Genomic DNA, 19,444 nt, shown 5'->3' on the forward strand with positions numbered 1-19,444 from the left:
GTTTTCTCAGGATATATGCCCAGTAGTGGGATTGCTGGGTCATATAGTAGTTCTATTTTTAGTTTTTTAGGAACCTCCATACTGATCTCCATAGTGGCTGTATCAATTTACATTCCCACCAACAGTGCAAGAAGGTTCCCTTTTCTCTACACCCTCTCCAGCATTTATGGTTTGTAGATTTTTTCATGATGGCCATTCTAACTGATGTGAGGTGATACCTCACTGTAGATTTGATTTGCATTTCTCCAATGATTAATGATGTTGAGCATCCTTTTATGTGCTTGCTGGCAATCTGAATATCTTCTTTGGAGACATGTCTATTTAGGTCTTTTGCCCATTTTTGGATTTAGTTGTTTTTTGACATTAAGCTGCATGAGCTGCTTGTATATTTTGGAGATTAACCCTTTGTCAGTTGCTTCACTTGAAAATATTTTCTCCCATTCTAAGGGTTGACTTTTCATCTTGTTTATGTTTTCCTTTTCTGTGCAAAAGCTTTTAACTTTCATTAGGTCCCATTTGTTTATTTTTGTTTTTATTTCCATTTCTCTAGGAGGTGGGTCAAAAAGGATCATGCTGTGATGTATGTCATAGAGTGTTCTGCCTATGTTTTCCTCTAAGAGTTTGATAGTGTCTGGTCTTACATTTAGGTCTTTAATCCATTTTGAGTTTATTTTTGTATATGGTGTTAAGGAGTGTTCTAATTTCATTCTTTTACATGTAGCTGTCCACTTTTCCCAGCACCACTTATTAAAGAGGGTTTCTCTTCTCCATTGTATATTCTTGCCTCATTTGTCATAGATTAGGTGACCATAGGTGCGTGGGTTTATCTCTGGGCTTTCTATCCTGTTCCATTGATCTATATTTCTGTTTTTGTGCTAGTACCATACTGTCTTTATTACTCTAGCTTTGTAGTATAGTCTGAAGTCTGGGAGCCTGATTCCTCCAGCTCCATTTTTCTTTCTTAACATTGCTTTGGCTAGTCGGGGTCTTTTGTGTTTCCAAATTGTAAAATTTTTGTTCTAGTTCTGTGAAAAATGTCATTGGTAGCTTGATAGGGATTGTATTGAATCTGTAGATTGCTTTTGACCTGTAGTAGTCTCTTTTAAGGATACCTTAGCAGCTGGTTAAGATTCAGTATGAAGAAAAAAAAAAAGAAAAAATACCCTAAGTTATTATGGCTGCAATAAACAGTATAAACCACCTTACAGTAATCCCTTCTGCTAAATCATACTTAGGCTATTTTGTGAATTGCACTCTTACAAAATAAATCAGATTACTTGCTTTCAAAGACATTGGCTAAAAGAATTTTGGAAACCACATCAGGGAGAAAAATCTTTGTGTACTTGAAAACAAATTACTTAATGTTTGTGTGTGATGATAATAATAGGTTTAGTATTCCCTGATATAATGTGATTGCCATTATTATGAAGAAAATTATGTGGGTCTGAGTAAGTAATTTCTTGATAATTATGTATTTAAGAAAAATGACTAATTCAACACATTCCCTCATATTAAGGACTTTATTATTTTGGTCCATTATAGTCTCATTGAAATTTCCTGCATTTGCAACTTTAGCACATCTTTCATACAGATCTGCAATCACTTTCTGTAGTAATTAATTACATTCTCACCATCATAAAGTCAAAACATATTGTGTTGAACACTCACTGTAAGAATAAAAATAAAAAATATAAAAATTGAGTAATGAATAAATAATTGAGATCTTAAGGTTTTATTTTTTATATAAATTTACTTTTATTCTGATACATAAATTTTATCAGTCTGTATAAATATGTTACTTTTGATTTTAAAATTATAATGTAAGCACCAACATGACAGGGTTTTTGTCTGTCATGTTCCCATCATCTACAAAAATTACCTCATTCAGAGTAACACTATATCACCATATTACTATATATGCATTAAATACATGACTATTCCAGTAGCATTGTCTCATACTAATATTTACTGAGTTTTACACATGTCAAATTTAGTAGATAAAATGGCATCACAAAGTTGAAATCATGCCTTTCACATTTTGAAAACCATAAAATATTTAAGTAAGTCACATACTACCTCAAATCATATTTGGAAAGAAGCCTAATACATGAACAAACAAATTAATTCATTCATTTATTAATATGTGTCATAAATCATATCCTTCCTGAGGGCAATTAGGATTGGCAGACATCTCCAGAGTCCCTCGGAGCTATTGAATAACGTCACTAGTGCCGGCATCTGTGTGTAACTAGGAAAAATGATGTTGTACAGCAGTTACTTAACTTCTTTAAACCTCATTTCCATATAAGAATAATAAGACCATTTCACTGGATTAGTACCCAGGTTTAATGGAGAATGAAAGCACTTAGCCAATGCTAGGCACATAGATGTTAGTTAATATCTCCTCCTCCTCATTCTTGCTTTCAGAGTGATGGCAAACATGCCTAACTTTGCCTCCGGTTTGGTACAAGACTTATATACTCATCATGTGTAAACTTTACGTTGTCAATGTCTGCACTCATGAAGTAATTCTGGTGTCACCTATGACACTATAAAATTTGAGAATAAAGTTTTCATAAAAACATCATACTAATAAGGTCTTTACAATCCTCCCAAATAAATATGTACATATTTTAATAAAGTTCGTTTCCCAAATTAGTAAGGTATTTTATTTAAATAGACATCTTTAATTTATTTAACTTTGTAATGATACATATCTACTTTTATCTTTTTTTTTCTCTGACTTCAAAGCTCTTCCTTTATTTATTTGTTGAAAGTGACCTGAATAAAGGAAGCCCTACTTTGTCTTCTTATTAGGGATGTTTTGGGGAAAATAACCAAAGAATGATTGCAACATGTTTTGCAAAGTAAAATATGCTAGCGAAGAACTGAGGGTATCGACCTGCTCCACAAGAATTGTGTACATGATGAACTTTTAGATTCACTAAAACAGTTTCTCTGTTGTTTAATTCCTCCTCCTGTCACTGGCCTAAATATGCAGTGTCATCTATTATGAATTGTAACCTGTGCAGCTAGTTCTAATTCTACTGCTATTCAGATAAAATATGTTTAAAATTGAAGTCAATAATTTTTTTTTTTTTTTTTGGCTGCGTTGGGGCTTCATTGCTGCACGTGGGCTTTCTCTAGTTGCGGCAAGCGGGGACTATTCTTCATTGCGGTGGCTTCTTTTGTTGTGGAGCACGAGCTCTAGGTGCTCGGGCATCAGTAGTTGCACGTGGGCTTAGTAGTTGTGGTTCGCAGGCTCAGTAGTTGTGTGGCACGGACTTACATCCATGACAGGTGGGATCTTCCGGGACCAGGGATTGCACCCATGTCCCCTGCATTGGCAGGTGGAATCTTTTTCTTTTTTTTTAACATCTTCATCAGAGTATACTTGCTTTACAGTGTTGTATTAGTTTCTGCTGTATAAAAAAGTGAATCAGCTATATGCATACATATATCCCCATATCCCCTCCCTCTTGTGTATCCCTCCCACCCTCCATACCCCACCTCTTTAGGTGGTCGCAAAGCACCGAGCTGATCTCCCTGTGCCATGCAGCTGCTTCTCACTAGCTATCTATCTTACATTTGGTAGTGTATAGATGTAAATGCTACTCTTTCACTTTGTCTCAGCTTACCCTTCCCCCTCCCTGTGTCCTCAAGTCCATTCTCTAAGCCTGGGTCTTTGTTCCTGTCCTGCCCCAAGGTTCATTTTTTTTTTTTAAGATTGCATATATATGTTGTGGCATATGGTATTTCTTTTTGTCTTTCTGACTTACTTCACTCTGTATGACAGACTCTAGGTCCATCCACCTCACTACAAATAACTCAATTTTGTTTCTTTTTATGGCTGAGTAATATTCCACTGTATATATGTGCCACATCTTCTTTATCCATTCATCTGTCGATGGACACTTAGGTTGCTTCCATGTCCTGACTATTGTAAATAGTGCTGCAATGAACATTGTGGTACATGACTCTTTTTGAAATATGGTTTTCTCAGGGTATATGCCCAGTAGTGGGATTGCTGGGTCATATGGTAGTTCTATTTTTAGGTTTTAAGGAACATCCATACTGTTCTCCATAGTGGCTGTACCACTTTACATTTCCACTGACCCAACAATGCAAGAGGATTCCCTTTTCTCTACACCCTCTCCAGCATTTATGGTTTGTAGATTTTTTGATGATGGCCATTCTTACCAGAATGAGGTGATACCTCATTGTAGTTTTGATTTGCATTTCTCTAATGATTAGTGATGTTGAGCATCTTTTCATGTGTTTGTTGGCAATCTGTATATCTTCTTTGGAGAAATGTCTATTTAGGTCTTCTGCCCATTTCTGGATTGGGTTGTTTGTTTTTTTGATATTGAGCGGCATGAGCTGCTTGTATATTTTTGAGATTTATCCTTTGTCAGTTGCTTCATTTGCAAATATTTTCACCCATTCTGAGGGTTGTCTTTTGGTCTTGTTTATGGTTTCCTTTGCTGTGAAAAAGCTTTTAGGGTCCCATTTGTTTATTTTTGTTTTTATTTCCATTTCTCTTGGAGGTGGGTCATAAAGGATCTTGCTGTGATTTATGTCATAGAGTGTTCTGCCTATGTTTTCCTCTAGGAGTTTTATAGTGTCTAGCCTCACATTTAGGTCTTGAATCCATTTTGAGTTTATTTTTGTGTATGGTGTTAGGAAGTGTTCTAATTTCATTATTTTACATGTAGCTGTCCGTTCTCCCAGCACCACTTATTGAAGAGGCCGTCTTTTCTCCATTGTATACTCTTGCCTCCTTTATCAAAGATAAGATGACCATTGAAGAGGCTGTCTTTTCTCCATTGTATACTCTTGCCTCCTTTATCAAAGATAAGATGACCATAGGTGCGTGGGTTTATCTCTGGGATTTCTATCCTGTTCCATTGATCTATATTTCTGTTTTTGTGCCAGTACCATACTGTCTTGATTACTGTAGCTTTGTAGTATAGTCTGAAGACAGGGATCCTGATTCCTCCAACTCTGTTTTTCTTTCTCAAGATTGCTTTGGCTATTTGGGGTCTTTTGTGATTCCATACATATTGTGAAATTTTTTGTTCTAGTTTGTGAAAAATGCCATTGGTAGTTTGATAGGGATTGCATTGGATCTGTAGACTGCTTTCGATAGTATAGTCATTTGCACAATGTTGATTCTTCCAATCTAAGAACATGGTATTCTCTCCATCTGTTTGTATCATCCTTAATTTCTTTCATCAGTGTCTTATAGTTTTCTGCATACAGGTCTTTTGTCTCCTTAGGTAGGTTAAATACCTAATTCCTAGGTATTTTATTCTTTTTGTTGCAGTGGTAAATGGGATTGTTTCCTTAATATCTCATTCAGATTTTTCATCATTAGTGTATAGGCATGCAAGAGATTTCTGTGCATTAATGTTGTATCCTCCTACTCTTCCAAATTCACTGATTAGATCTAGTAGTTTTCTGGTAGCATCTTTAGGATGCTCTATGTATAGTATCATGTCATCTGCAAACAGTGACAGTTTTACTTCTTCTCTTCCGATTTGGATTCCTTTTATTTCTTTTTCTTTTCTGATTGCTGTGGCTAAAACTTCCAAACTATGTTGAATAATAGTGGTGAGAGGGGACAACCTTGTCTTTTTCCTGATCTTAGTGGAAATGGTTTCAGGTTTTCAACATTGAGAACAATGTTGGCTGTGGGTTTGTCGTATATGGCCTTATTATATTTAGGTAGGTTCCCTCTATGCCTACTTTCTGGAGAGTTTTTATCATAAATAGGTGCTGAATTCTGTCAAAAGCTTTTTCTGCATCTATTGAAATGATCATATGGTTTTTCTCCTTCAATTTGTTAATATGGTGTATCACATTGATTGATTTGTGTATACTGAAGAATCCTTGCATTCCTGGGATAAACCACACTTGATCATGGTGTATGATCCTATTAATGTGCTGTTGGATTCTGTTTGCTAGTATTTTGTTTAGATTTTTTACCTCTGTGTTCATCAGTGATATTTGCCTGTAGTTTTCTTTTTTGGTAACATCTTTGTCTGGTTTTGGTAACAGGGTGATGGTGGCCTCGTAGAATGAGTTTCAGAGTATTCCTCCCTCTGCTCTATTTTGGAAGAGTTTGAGAAGTATAGGTGTTAACTCTTCTCTAAATGTTTGAGAGAATTCACCTGTGAGGCCATCTGGTCCTGGGCTTTTGTTTGTTGGAAGATTTTTAATCACAGTTTCAATTTCAGTGCTTGTGATTGTTCTGTTTATATTTTCTATTTCTTCCTGGTTCAGTCTTGGAAGGCTATGCTTTTCTAAGAATTTGTCCATTTCTTCCAGGTTTTCCATTTTACTGGCATATAATTGCTTGTAGTAATCTTTCATGATCCTTTGTATTTCAGCAGTGTTAGTTGTTACTTCTCCTTTTTCATTTCTAATTCTTCTGTTTTGGATCTTTTCCCTTTTTTGCTTGACAAGTCTGGCTAATGGTTTATCAGTTTTGTTTTTCTTCTCAAAGAACCCGCTTTTAGTTTTATTATCTTTGCTATTGTTTCCTTCATTTCTTTTTCATTTCTTTCCTTCTGCTAACTTTGGGGTTTTTTTTGTTCTTCTTTCTCTAATTGCTTTAAGTGTAAGGCTAGTTTGTTTATTTGAGATGTTTCTTGTTTCTTGAGGTAGGATTGTATAGCTATAATCTTCCCTCTTAGAACTGCTTTTGCTGAATCTCACAGGTTTTGGGTCGTTGTATTTTCCTTGTCATTTGTTTCTAAGTATTTTTTTATTTCCTCTTTGATTTCCTCATTGAGCTCTTGGTTATTTAGTAGCTTATTGTTTAGCCTCCATGTGTTTGTAATTTTTACAGTTTTTTTTCCTCTAATTGTTATCTAGTCTCATAGTGTTGTAGTCAGAAAAGGTACTTGATATGATTTCAATTTTCTTAAATTTACAAAGGGTTGCTTTGTGATCCAAGATATGGTCTATCCTGGAGAACGTTCCATGAGCACTTGAGAAGAAAGTGTATTCTGTTGTTGTTTGATGGAATGTCCTATAAATATCAATTAAGTCCATCTTATTTAATGTGTCATTTAAAGCTTTTGTTTCCTTATTTATTTTCATTTTGGATGATCTGTCCACTGGTGAAAGTGGGGTGTTAAAGTCCCCTACTATTATTGTGTTACTGTCACTTTCCCCTTTTACAGCTGTTAGCATTTGCCTTATATTTTGTTGTGCTCCCATGTTGGGTTCATAAATATTTACAATTGTTACATCTTCTTCTTGGATTGATCCCTTGATCATTGTGTAGCATCCTTCTTTGTCTCTTGTAATAGTCTTTATTTTAAAGTCTACTTTGTCTGATATGAGAATTGCTTCTCCAGCTTTCTTTTGATTTCCATTTACATGGAATATCATTTTCCATCCCCTCACTTTCAGTCTGTATGTGTCCCTAGGTCTGAAGTGGGTCCCTTGTTGACAGCATATACACGGGTCTTGTTTTTGTATCCATTCAGCCAGTCTATGTCTTTTGCTTGGAGCATTTAATCCATTTAACTCTAAGGTAATTATCGATATGTATGTTCCTATTACCATTTTGTTAATCATTTTGTGTTTCTTATTGTAGTTCTTTCTCTTCTTTTGTATTTCCTGCCTAGAGACGTTCCTTTAGCATTTGTTGTAAAGCTGGTTTGGTGGTGCTGAATTCTCTTAACTTTTTCTTATTTGTAAAGCTTTAAATTTCTCCATCAAATCTGAATGAGATCCTTGCTGAGTAGAGTAATCTTGGTTTTAGGTTTTTCCCTTTCATCACTTTAAATATGTCCTGCCACTCCCTTCTGGCTTTCAGAGTTTCTGATTAAAGATCAGCTGTTAACCTTATGGGGATTCCCTTATATGTTATTTGTTGCTTTTCCTTTTCTGCTTTCAATATTTTTTCTTTGTACTTAATTTTTGATAGTTTGATTAATATGTGTCACAACATGTTTCTCTTTGGGTTTATCCTGTATGGTACTCTCTGTGCTTCCTGGCCTTGATGGACTATCTCCTTTCCCATGTTAGGGAAGTTTTCAACTATAATCTCTTCAAATATTTTCTCAGACCCTTTCTTTTTCTCTTCTTCTTCTGGGACCCCTATAGTTCAAATGTTGATGCATTTAATGTTTTCCCCGACGTCTCTGAGAGTGTCCTCAATTCTTTTCATTCTTTTTTTCTTTATTCTTCTCCCTAGCAGTTATTTCCACCTTTTTGTATTCCAGCTCACTTATTGGTTCTTCTGCCTCAGTTAATCTGTTACTGATTCCTTCTAGAGTATTTTTTTATTTCAGTAATTGTGTTGTTCATTACTGTTTTTTGCTCTTTAGTTCTTCTAGAGCCTTGTTAAATGTTTTTTGTATTTTCTCCATTCTGTTTCCAAGATTTTGGATCATCTTTACTATCCTTACTCTGAATTCTTTTTTAGGTAGGTTGCCTATTTCATCTTCATTTATTTGGTCTTGCTTGCTCCTTCATCTGTAACAAATTTATTTGTCATTTCATTTTTTGTTGTTGTTGTCAGGTGGTGCTGTATTCCTGTCTTACTGGTTGTTTGGCCTGAGACAACCAGCACTGGAATTTTCAGGCATTTGGATAGAGCTGGGTCTTTGTGCTGAGATGAGGTCCTCCGGTAGGCCTCACTCCAATTGATATTCCCTGGGGTCTGAGGTTCTCTGTTAGTCCAGCGGTTTGGACTCTGAGCTTCCAGCACAGGAGCTTGGGCCCGACCTCTGGTCTGGGAATCACGATCCCGCAAGCTGGTCGCTGGTGTTTCCTCCCGTCCCCTTGAGTGTCCATGGTCCCCCACTGGTTGGCAGGTGGATTTTTATCCACTGCACCACCAAGGAAGTCCCTTGAAAAGACATCATAGAGACTTGAGGTGTAGGTCTGCCTCCTCAGTTCTTTGTGGCTTGCCAATTAGCTGTGCCTTCCCTATTCTCAGTTCTTCAAGTCAGAGAGTCCAGGTAAGATGGTAAATGCACAAAATAATCCACCTTGCTACTCTGAAGGGCTGCTCAACCTGCAGGAAGTGCTGGGTGGCTACTTTTATCTTTTTAAGTTTAAGATAAATTGTCCAAAATCTTCACACATAAATTAAATATTAGCTTGCCATTTTAATACTCAAATTACATGCCAGATTGGACTCCACATATAACACAATTGCAACAATCTTATAAGTCGAATACATTTTAAAGCACATCAGATTTTCATGTGTAAGCACCTACACAGTGAGGTATAAAGTCCACTTGACTATAAATCTGAAGGTCTTTGCTCTAGTTCTCAAACCTTTATTTGGTAATGTTCATGTTTCTCCTTTATAGCCAGAAATATTAGTAGTTTATTATGTTTATCTGTGTACTTTCTGTCTCCCCCATCTGACTCATTATGAGGCCCTAAGTACAAAAGTGCTATCTCTAATTATTGGCCTGTGATCATGAGAGATGAATATGAGTAGCTATGGATAAGTATCTATGAACATATATTGGCGGGTATTAAACTGAAAACTTTCCAACAATTTAGCCATATTCTGAGGTAAGTAAATTCTTAGAGGTCCTCTAAACCATATAGAAAATTACCTATGTTGCTATTATTCTTGCAATTACCAAACGTTACTCAGAAATCTCAATCTTATTCAACATTAGTTTAACCCACTATGTAACCCTGATTTTACACCTTGTATAGTGTAGTTGGCGTAGGAAAACATCTATATCCTATTAATATAGATCACATGAGGATTAATTTATTAGAAAAATCCAGAGGATTATGTCATTATTTTAAAGGATTGATGTAACAACAGAATGTGTTAGATATAATTAGAAAAGTAACATAGACTAGAAGGACAGAGGCTGAGAAGTAGGAGAGAGATAGTACATAATATTCAGCCAGTCCAGAAAAAAAAGGAAGGACCTTCCTAATGATACATGGTTTTATTTCTCCAAAACTTTTCTCAGGAATCTTTTTGAAAGACTATTTATTCTCCTTCAATCTTCTACTTGTTTGGAACTCTGTTTTCATAAGTTCTATTTTCATCTCTTTTGTGAAAGCTCTTCCCCAACAGAAGTCACTGATGTAATCTTTCTTTCTTCTTTGTTCTTAAAAAATATACATGGAGCCACTGCAAACAGGAACACAGGATATATACATTTTTAGCAGGGGGTTTTAGCAGGGGAGGCCGGGGGTTACACAGGCAGCCATTCCCATCATATCTGTATGTGTGACCCCCCCTTAGAGTTGTTCATCCTGGCAGCCCAGCCCAGGATCCACATATACATGAGCACTGCTTGTATTATACGTATTTACTTAACAAGTTATTGTTGACCTCTTAAATAATGCCAAGCCCAAATAAGTATCTTTTCTAATGGAGCTCGCAGTCAAGGAACAGAGATAGGCTACAGACCCACAGACAAGTAAATATGTAACATAAATTCACATAAGGATACATACTATAAAGAAAATAAAATAAGATTTGAATCAGAGTGGTTTACAGGTGGGTATAGGCAAGAGAGGTATCATTTGAGACCTGGATGCCAGAAGGAACTAGCCACATACAAGAGTATTGCAGGAAGAACAAATAACAGATGGAAAAGTGCTGAGGTAGGAGTGAGCTTGGTGTTTTATAAGGCCAATCTGGCTGAATTATTGTTAGTGAATATCAGGAAGGAGGTGATATAAGATGTGCTCCTCAACTAGGCTGTGAGTTTGTTCATCTGTGTGCTCTCAGGACTCAGCAGTGTCCATTTAATATGTTGAATGAATAAACAAATAGATGAATGGATGAATGAATCCCACATATAATGAATTAAACTTTGTACTATAAAACATGAGTAAAATGATAAACGTTAGGGGATAACTAATCTATAAAATTTTCAATTGCCAATATTTTATACAATTTATACATCTCTCTCTTAAAAATATGCCGTATATGAAATAAATGTATAATGATTTAGTTCTATAATTCTATTTTTTTAACTGAGTTAAATATTTTTTATCTAAGGGCAAACAAAAAGTCCTTTGGAATTTGTTCTAAATTGTGGCTAATTTCAATTAAACAAATTAAGGTTAATTAACTTATTAACCTTAACTTGATGCCAAGTTAAGGTTTTCAGCACCCCTTGAATGATTAAGCTGCCAGTCATATCATGTTTCTATTTTGAACATTTCATTTAGGAAAACATATTCATCTAAAAGTGAGTGTGTCACTTATTTGAAAATTCAGGGAAAGTATCGAAGAATATTTTGGTGAATGGAAGTTGACATTAAGAAGGATTCCTGTGCCAGCACCTCATTAATCTTTTAAAATTATGGTTATCTGAAGTAATGCTTTCTCCAATAATGAGGTCAGCTGGATTTATAGAAATGTCTGTCAAAATGAGGAGGCTTCAAAAAAGGTGTCGTGATATGCTTCTCACATGTCTTCGGTTTCCATAAAAATTTAAAGAAGAAACTCATTGTACTTACCCATCAAAAGACTCCAAGAGGCATAATGATAGGAAACTCTATTTTTGCCACCACTGCCTGATAAGAAGAGAATCTTTGCAGATAATTTCATCACTTTACTATTAAATTAATATTTATGTCTTGGTTAATTCTATCTTCATTTCTTGCCTTTGTTAATGCCTCTTCATAGTGGCTAGGTAAATAGAGCAAAATTCCAAAATAGCTTAAATAGTCTTCTTTTATTATGTGATGTTACATGTATTATGGGATTACCTACTAATGTGTCATAAATTGTGTTGGATCAAAGTCCATTTTATAGTCTCCTTGTGAAATTTTACATGTCCTGAAGTGGCAAAATACATTTTATTACATGAGATTAAAATATCTGTACTAAGAAAGAGATGTGATTTAGCCATTGAACTAAAGAATAAAATTAATGGATTCCACTAGGTGGCTATCAAAGTATTTTTTTCCTTGATGGTGACCTAAAACAATCAGATAATTTGTTTTATTCTCTTGAATCCACAGTTTGAGTACATCTCCTAAACAACTATGGTAGGTTAAAAAGGCATGGAGAAAAGATATAAAAGCAGGAAAAGAATGCCTAGGATGATACAAAAACAATTAGAAATATCTATCCTAATAAAGTGAGGCTCAGGGGTAAAACATTGGTCTTCAAAACTACGAAGAATTTTATTCCCCTGAAAAAAAGAAAACACTGTGTTCCATCACTGCTGAGGAAAAAATGAGGTTTGGTTTTAGCAAGTGTTTCAGAGAGGAAGAGCCTTTAGTGCCTGAAGATAGGAAGATAACTAATGACCACCCAAGATTTCTTTGGTCCTAAATAAAGACAAATAAATTTTGTTGATCAGAGTGCAGCACCAAGGAGTCATTTGCTCATCATTTATAAATTAAACCACAGCCTACTTTTAGTTTAGTATGAACTTTAAGAAAGCAATTTTTGTAAACTACTTTTAGTGTTACTCTTAGATTGATTTTGTGATAATTTGGAAATGCTATAGAAAAGGAATCTATTGCCATAGTAATAAACATTTTAAAGACTGTCTTTTTTTTGTAAAAGGATAGCTCTTTTTTCACTATTGATGGTCCAAAATGTCCCTCTTAATACACTTATAAATATATATATGTAAAGATACAATATAATCTATATACTGTATTATCATAAATTGAAGTAGAAAGTAATGATTAAATATTTCATCTCAATTTTAAGTATGTTTTTATAGATTAGTTTACTTTAAAAAATAAATATGATTAACTGATGTATTCAACTGGAAGAAATATCAACTTATTGGAAATATGTAAGAGTAAAGAAAGATCACTCTATTTCTAGTACAATTTAAAATAAAAGACCAAATATTTGGTAAATTTTTATTATCTAAATGGTAATTTGAATATTTATATGTCATCTCATAATTATTAAAATGTATAATTTATAAGCTCAGTGGACTATTTTTTAAAATATAATGAATGAATTTTGTACACTATAATACTGTGATCATATCTATTAAATTTTTAACATGATCAGATATTAAATAATGTTTAATAAATAGTAATGATAAATAATTTTAAGAGATAAAGCTTATGATGATTATTTTTTTATTTGTGTCATACATCTGGATTGCACATTATTTTCCAGATTAAAACCATAATAATTTTAATTTTTATGAATTTATAAAAACCATGCATTTGACCTGATTCATGTTGTAAATGTCCCAGAGACAATGTTAGGCAAGTTAATTGAAGCTGTTTCCCAAAGCCAGTTACCTTCACCTATTACATAGCTTAATTATTTAACTATAAAAGCAAGAGTATTTTTTTAAAGACTTTGGAAAGAAAATTAGGAAGGGAGGGAAGGAAACAGGGAGGAAAAGGGAGAGGAAAGGGAAAATAGAGGGAGGAAGAGAAGGAGGGTGGGAGGGAAAGAAAGAGGAAAAAACTTTTGAATATATTCAAAAGAACATCTAAATCAAGGTATTTAGTTGTATCGTGTTATATGAAATAAAATGTGGTGCCTTGATAACAAGGGTGATGGAAGAAACAATTGTCTTTTGTGGGCTAACAATGTCATCTCAGGGCCACTTTTTTATGTGCTAGCAATCTGTAGAATAACAAATCAGAATGAAAAGCTTACTGATATAGCTAAATATAGTATACATGTTCTTATACATACAATCTTATCTGTAACAACCGTCCAGGAAGATTATAGGATGTTCTGGATAGCAAAGTGTTTTAGGCATCTACAAGATAACCCTCCACGACACCAAAACATTTTTCTCTTTTATCAGTTAAAGATATAATTCCAAATGTATCATTAATACCTTGGCATTATTAAAGACAACATGCTAAGTGTAACTGACATATTCTAAGTTTCTTTAAGTTTCTTGATAACTGATTCATGATAGTCATAAAAATTTTAATACTATACTACAGACTGAATGGGTATTGATGCCAGCAGAAACTGAAAATTTGTTCTTGAAATGGTTTTTGCTGTAGTTTTGCTCTAGTGACAAAAGAGCCAAAAATTTAAATTTAGGATTTATGAACAAATAAGAGGTATTTAAAGGCATGGAACTTGAGCAGAGGTAGAGAAGACAAAAGTGCCTGTGACAGAGCCTTGGGAAACTCCAAGAAGATTGGGAACAAGCAGAGTCTGACCCGGAGCCTCCAGATAGGAAGAAGGAAAGGCAAAAGAGTGAAAAGAGTTACATAAAGTATTCAAGGAAGTAGTGATAAACTGAGGTGTCTTGAATGAAAGGACTGGACTTACAGATAATCATTAGGGAATTATACAAGTCCTGAAGGCTAACATATTTGTCCTATAGCCCAAATGTGACTCAGGAACAAGCACGGAGCAACACATTCTGTTCAAGGACAGTCATGAAGAAACTCAACAATACAGAGAACAATGTTCTCAGAACCATCCTTCCCCAAAGCATAATTAACCAATTCAGACTATGGGCATAACATGGGGTAATATCCTGCTTCTCCCACATAAGAATAATGTCAAATAGAGGTGTTCTTCTCTAAAGAGTTTTGTGGTATAATATAGTGTCTGTTAGGGTTTGAGATCAAACTCAACCACATACTAGCTCTGAGTCTGAGGTGCTTATTTTATTGTACTTCTAGGACTGACTTAAGAGATTTACAGATCTTAAGCACTTAAAAAGATTAGAGTGCCCACCCCAGTGTCACCCTATATAATTAAAAATAAAACCAATCTTACCCCTAATATAAGTGAGGATGTTCGATAAATTTTGACTGTTCTCATTATAGTCTCTTTTTCAAAATTATCAAATGTTAATTTTTCTTTAAAAATGATTTTTTTGTTTGCTATTCCAACTTGGTGTATGTCTGGGACATTTCAACATTTTTAAACTCCCTATAAGCTTCAAGTTCATTAACTGAAAAATGTGTGGTAGACTATATATGTATCATTTTTAGTATGGTTCTCACACATAATAAACTTTCAACAAATGTTAGCTATCATTATTTTACTGTTATTACTATCAACATTAGTAGTAATTTTATCCTAAAGGATTGTTGTGAGAATTTATTTATTTATGAAAAAACCTAGCCTGGTAAACAGCACAGAACAGATGGTAAATAATGTTTCCTTTACTTCCATACCCACTCCTCCACTTTACCTCAATCCTCCACACTTTATTTTCTCTGAGTATCACAGAGTTCAAATAAGTATAATAAAGAAAATAACTTATAATGGTCTCAGAATATAAAATATTAAACCCAGTGTTCAAGGAAGAAGGTGAGATTCATATAATTAAAGAAATGTGGAAGGGAAGACACCCGAGGAAACCACTGATTTATTCTTTCACATAAATGATTTTAAGTAACATGTAGTAAAGACACTTCACTGATTCAGATTGTTATTCTAAAGAAATAAAGATTCTGCTACATTTTACACCTGAAAGTATGAAAAGTTAAAATATGATTTTTCATTTTTAAAAGACTATTTATTTTACAAATCAATTTTATATTATCATTACCCTTTGTTTTCATTTTGTGAAATAATATATAATTTTATTTTAGGGATTACCTGCAAGTCGTGTGAGATATCGAGTAGATGATGTCCAGTTTCCTTATCCTGCCAGTATTTTTGATGTAGAAGAAGATTCTGGAAGAGTAATAACTCGAGTTAATCTTAATGAAGAACCTACAACAATTTTTAAGGTCAGTGCAGTGTTTTGTCTATGGTGTCTATTTGATGTTTAACTTTTTATTGAGAGTTTGGTTTAACAAATAACCATACATCTTCCCATTTTTCTCCTTTTTAGTATTTTTAAATTACAAAACAATACATTTTTTTACTGCATAGACACTTAGAAAATACAGTTAAGTAAAAGGAAAAAAAATACTTGATATTTCACATTTTGGAGATTAAAATTTACCATTTTAATCTCTATCCTTATGATAACATTCCCTGCAAATAAAAGTATACAAATATATATTTTAAAATAACATGATTGTATGTGATTGTATTATTCATACTGCTCTTTAAAATTTAGATATATTTAAATACTATTAATGCTATTGTTTATATGTTTGTGTGATGTTCTATTGTATAAATATACTATTAGTTTTTTTTTTGTCCAATACCCTGTTGTTGGAAAATTAGTCGTTTCCAATTTTTGTTATAACCACCTTTGCTGTCTTGAAACTCCTTGGCAGATATTATTTGCCACATGCTATTTTTTTTTCCTCAAAATAAGTACCTAGATGCAATTGCTGGTTCAAGTTTATGTACTCTTGATATGTTATACTTTTAGAAAATTTGAAATAATACTACCCTTCACTATTATCATAAATAATCCATTTTATTAAATGTTTGACTGTTTCCATTTTCTATAATTACTTAGAAAAATTTTTGTCCCTGGGAATAAAGCCTTTGACCGTACATTGGGAAAATACCGTCATCAGTTAACCTTGTGAATATTAGTGAGCACTCTGTCTCACTTAATTTTATCTCCATTTGAAATAATTGTTCTGTTTGTAAAGTATTAACCCAAAGGCAGATTGTGGCTCTCAGGATGACCCTTGGTTGTGGTTACATGATCTAGGTTGAATTAGTTTAGATTAGTCACCTGCAGCCTCCAAAATTATATACAATCTAGAGAAACACATAGTTTTGAAACTTAACATTTCTTAAACATTAGAATTCTTCTTGACATAATACAGGTTATCAAAGAAAATATCAATTATAAAAACTATTTTACTAATAAATAATATATAGAGATTACATCTTAAGACTAAAGCTTTTCTTCAGTTTGCATCATTTGAACATTTTCTATTCTACAGTATGAACTTGATTTTATATAATTTAATTGTTTTTAAGAGAGTGTATATCAATATGTATTAAACTATAAAGATTTTCTATTTTATCCTCCAGAGTGAAGTATTTCTGCCCTATAATCTTGCAGACAATTAATTCACTGGAAAAATTAATCTCTTTTTATAAGCAAGCTAATTAGCTTTTGCTATCCATGTGACTGAATTTAATGCTTTTGAAATAAGTGTTGGCACTTATAAAGTTTCATGTTTTTACTGTACCAGTGGGATTGTGAAAGAGAAAAGAGTTTATAATTGGAGAGATGTAGTATCATATACCTGTTTTACCGGTAGTTTTTTTTTTTTTTTTATCATAGAGTTATTAACTGAACTTCTTTGACTTTCCTCACCTGGCAAATGGAAATAATAATATCTACCTGGTGGGATTATTATGAATATCCTAGCACAGTCTCTGCTACCCGGTAGGCAATGAGGAAATGACCACTGCTCCCCCTTTTGGAAACAGGCAGTCCAATAATTAAAAACATTCATAGAAAAATTATGCTTTAATTTTCTTCTTTTTTTGCAGTACGCGGGCCTCTCACTGTTGTGGCCTCTCCCGTTGCAGAGCACAGGCTCCGGACGCACAGGCTCAGCAGCCATGGCTCACGGGCCTAGCCGCTCTGCGGCATGTGGGATCTTCCCTGATCGGGACACGAACCCGTGTCCCCTGCATCGGCAGGCGGACTCTCAACCACTGCGCCACCAGGGAAGCCCTAATTTTCTTCTTTTAAATCATCTTTAACTTGAATTTTTTTTTTACTTTTAAAGTTGGTGGTTGTTGCTTTTGATGATGGTGAGCCTGTGATGTCCAGCAGCGCCACTGTGAAAATTCTTGTCTTACATCCTGGAGAAATCCCACGCTTCACACAAGAGGAATACAGGTATTGATTCCTATCAGGTTTTGTAACATATGAAGGTTTCTATTTTGTTGTTTTTTTCTTTTGGTCTCTCAAAATTGATGTGATATGAATTTTCCAGTGAAGCAGGCTTCTAATTCTAGTTTAAGCTTTTTTAAATTAACATAGCGTTATATTTATTTTAAAAGTTAATATGGTTAAAATGACAATTTAGTGTAAAATATCAGTTTTAGTAATCCTTTGATGAATAATGGATCCTTTAAAAATACTTATAGCTAGGTTTGAAAAATACAATATTATGTTTGGGGGTTTAAATTGCAACTGATTAATGATCTCAGTGGTACAAAGTAGACATTTAGTTTCTTTTTACTGCCAGACACATTATGTCATTTAATTTTGAGGTGTATCTGAAATGATATTTCCTATATAATCAGTGACAGAGAGAGAAAGAGAGAGAGTTTATGTTTATGTGTATAATATATATTATAGCTATAAAGTTAGTATATATACCATCTTAAGTTAGGCTGTCATAACAAGATTCAAGGACTAGGTGGTTTAAACAACAGACAGTTATTTTCTCACAGCTCTGAAGGCTGGAAGTCCAAGATCAGGCTTTCAGCATGGTCGGGTTCTGGTGAGAGGTCTCTTCCTGACTTGCAGACTGCTGCCTTCTCGCTATAACCTGACAGAAAGGAAAGTGAAAGAAAGCAAGCTCTCTGGTGTCTTTTCTTATAAAGGCATTAATCCCAAGATAAGGGCTCCACTTTTATGACCTCATGTAAACCTAATTACCTCCCAAGGGTCCTGTCTTCAAATACCATCCCATTGAGGGTTAGGGCCTCAAAATATGAATTTTAGGGAACACAGTTCAGTCCATAGTGTGTGTGTGTATGTTAGAAAGTGAAGAATTTATTGAAAAAATAATGAAACTAAAATCACTATATGTTCAAGGTTGCTTCATTATTGGATATAAGTGAAAGAATGTTTTATAATGCTCTTCTGCAAATATAGTAGAATTTTCTTTCATGAGTTTTTAATCTCAATTAAGTTAAAACATTATGTACTTTTATTAGTATGTTAGGACCCATTGGAAATAGTTTTCTCACAAACATTTGAAGGAGGCTCACTATATACTGTATTTTACTATTTACTTGTTTTGGACATAGCATTAAAAGGCAGCCAGTCATTACACTCCAGAGGCTCACAGCCATGGGTTGGAAACAAAGAACTATGTGAAAAATATAATACACTATAAAAACACAATAATAGAAGCTCAGAGTACTGAGGAAGCATGTTGGAGACACACTTACCTGTGTCTGAACATGATCAGCAAAGTTTTGAGCTGTTTCTCGAAGGAAAAATAGAGTTGAGCCACTCCACGAAAATGTGGAAGAATGCTCCATGCCAAAGAATCAGAATATACAGAAGTATAAATAAGGGATATGGGAGAATGTATTGAATAACAGAATATTTTATTTCCATCTATCTAAAGAAAATTGGAAGTTAAACAATTATATTAATTGAGGCTCAAGAAAAATGAAGGTTTCATATAATAGAACATTTTATCATATTCTACAGTTTAGATTTTATTCTTCTCATAATTTCAAAGAACAACCTAAGAATTTTAAGCTGAAGCAGTGACTAAGATACTGAGGGAAGAACTAGCTGATGCATCTGGCAACATCTACCACATTAAACCAAGAAGGTTTCACCTTTCATAAAAAGCTATCTTGACAATATTCAAGGACTAAATTAAATTATGCAAT

At 33.9% G+C, this 19,444-nt stretch overlaps 1 protein-coding gene across 6 annotated transcripts in view; it reads left to right on the top strand.

The window, feature by feature from the left end:
* The window catches only part of PCDH15 (protocadherin related 15), a gene marked incomplete at both ends in the record, with an annotated part of 722,972 nt that overhangs the window by 555,769 nt on the left and 147,759 nt on the right, over nt 1-19,444 (top strand). For all 6 annotated transcript variants that reach the window (XM_082633167.1, XM_082633165.1, XM_082633166.1 and 3 more), the window contains 2 exons: nt 15,523-15,663; nt 17,590-17,702. In XM_082633167.1, coding sequence (XP_082489293.1) covers nt 15,523-15,663; nt 17,590-17,702 — 254 coding nt within the window. The remainder of the gene's footprint in view (nt 1-15,522; nt 15,664-17,589; nt 17,703-19,444) is intronic.

Source organism: Mesoplodon mirus, assembly GCF_964341445.2.
Source record: "Mesoplodon mirus genome assembly, chromosome: 2".
NCBI lineage: Eukaryota > Metazoa > Chordata > Mammalia > Artiodactyla > Ziphiidae > Mesoplodon > Mesoplodon mirus.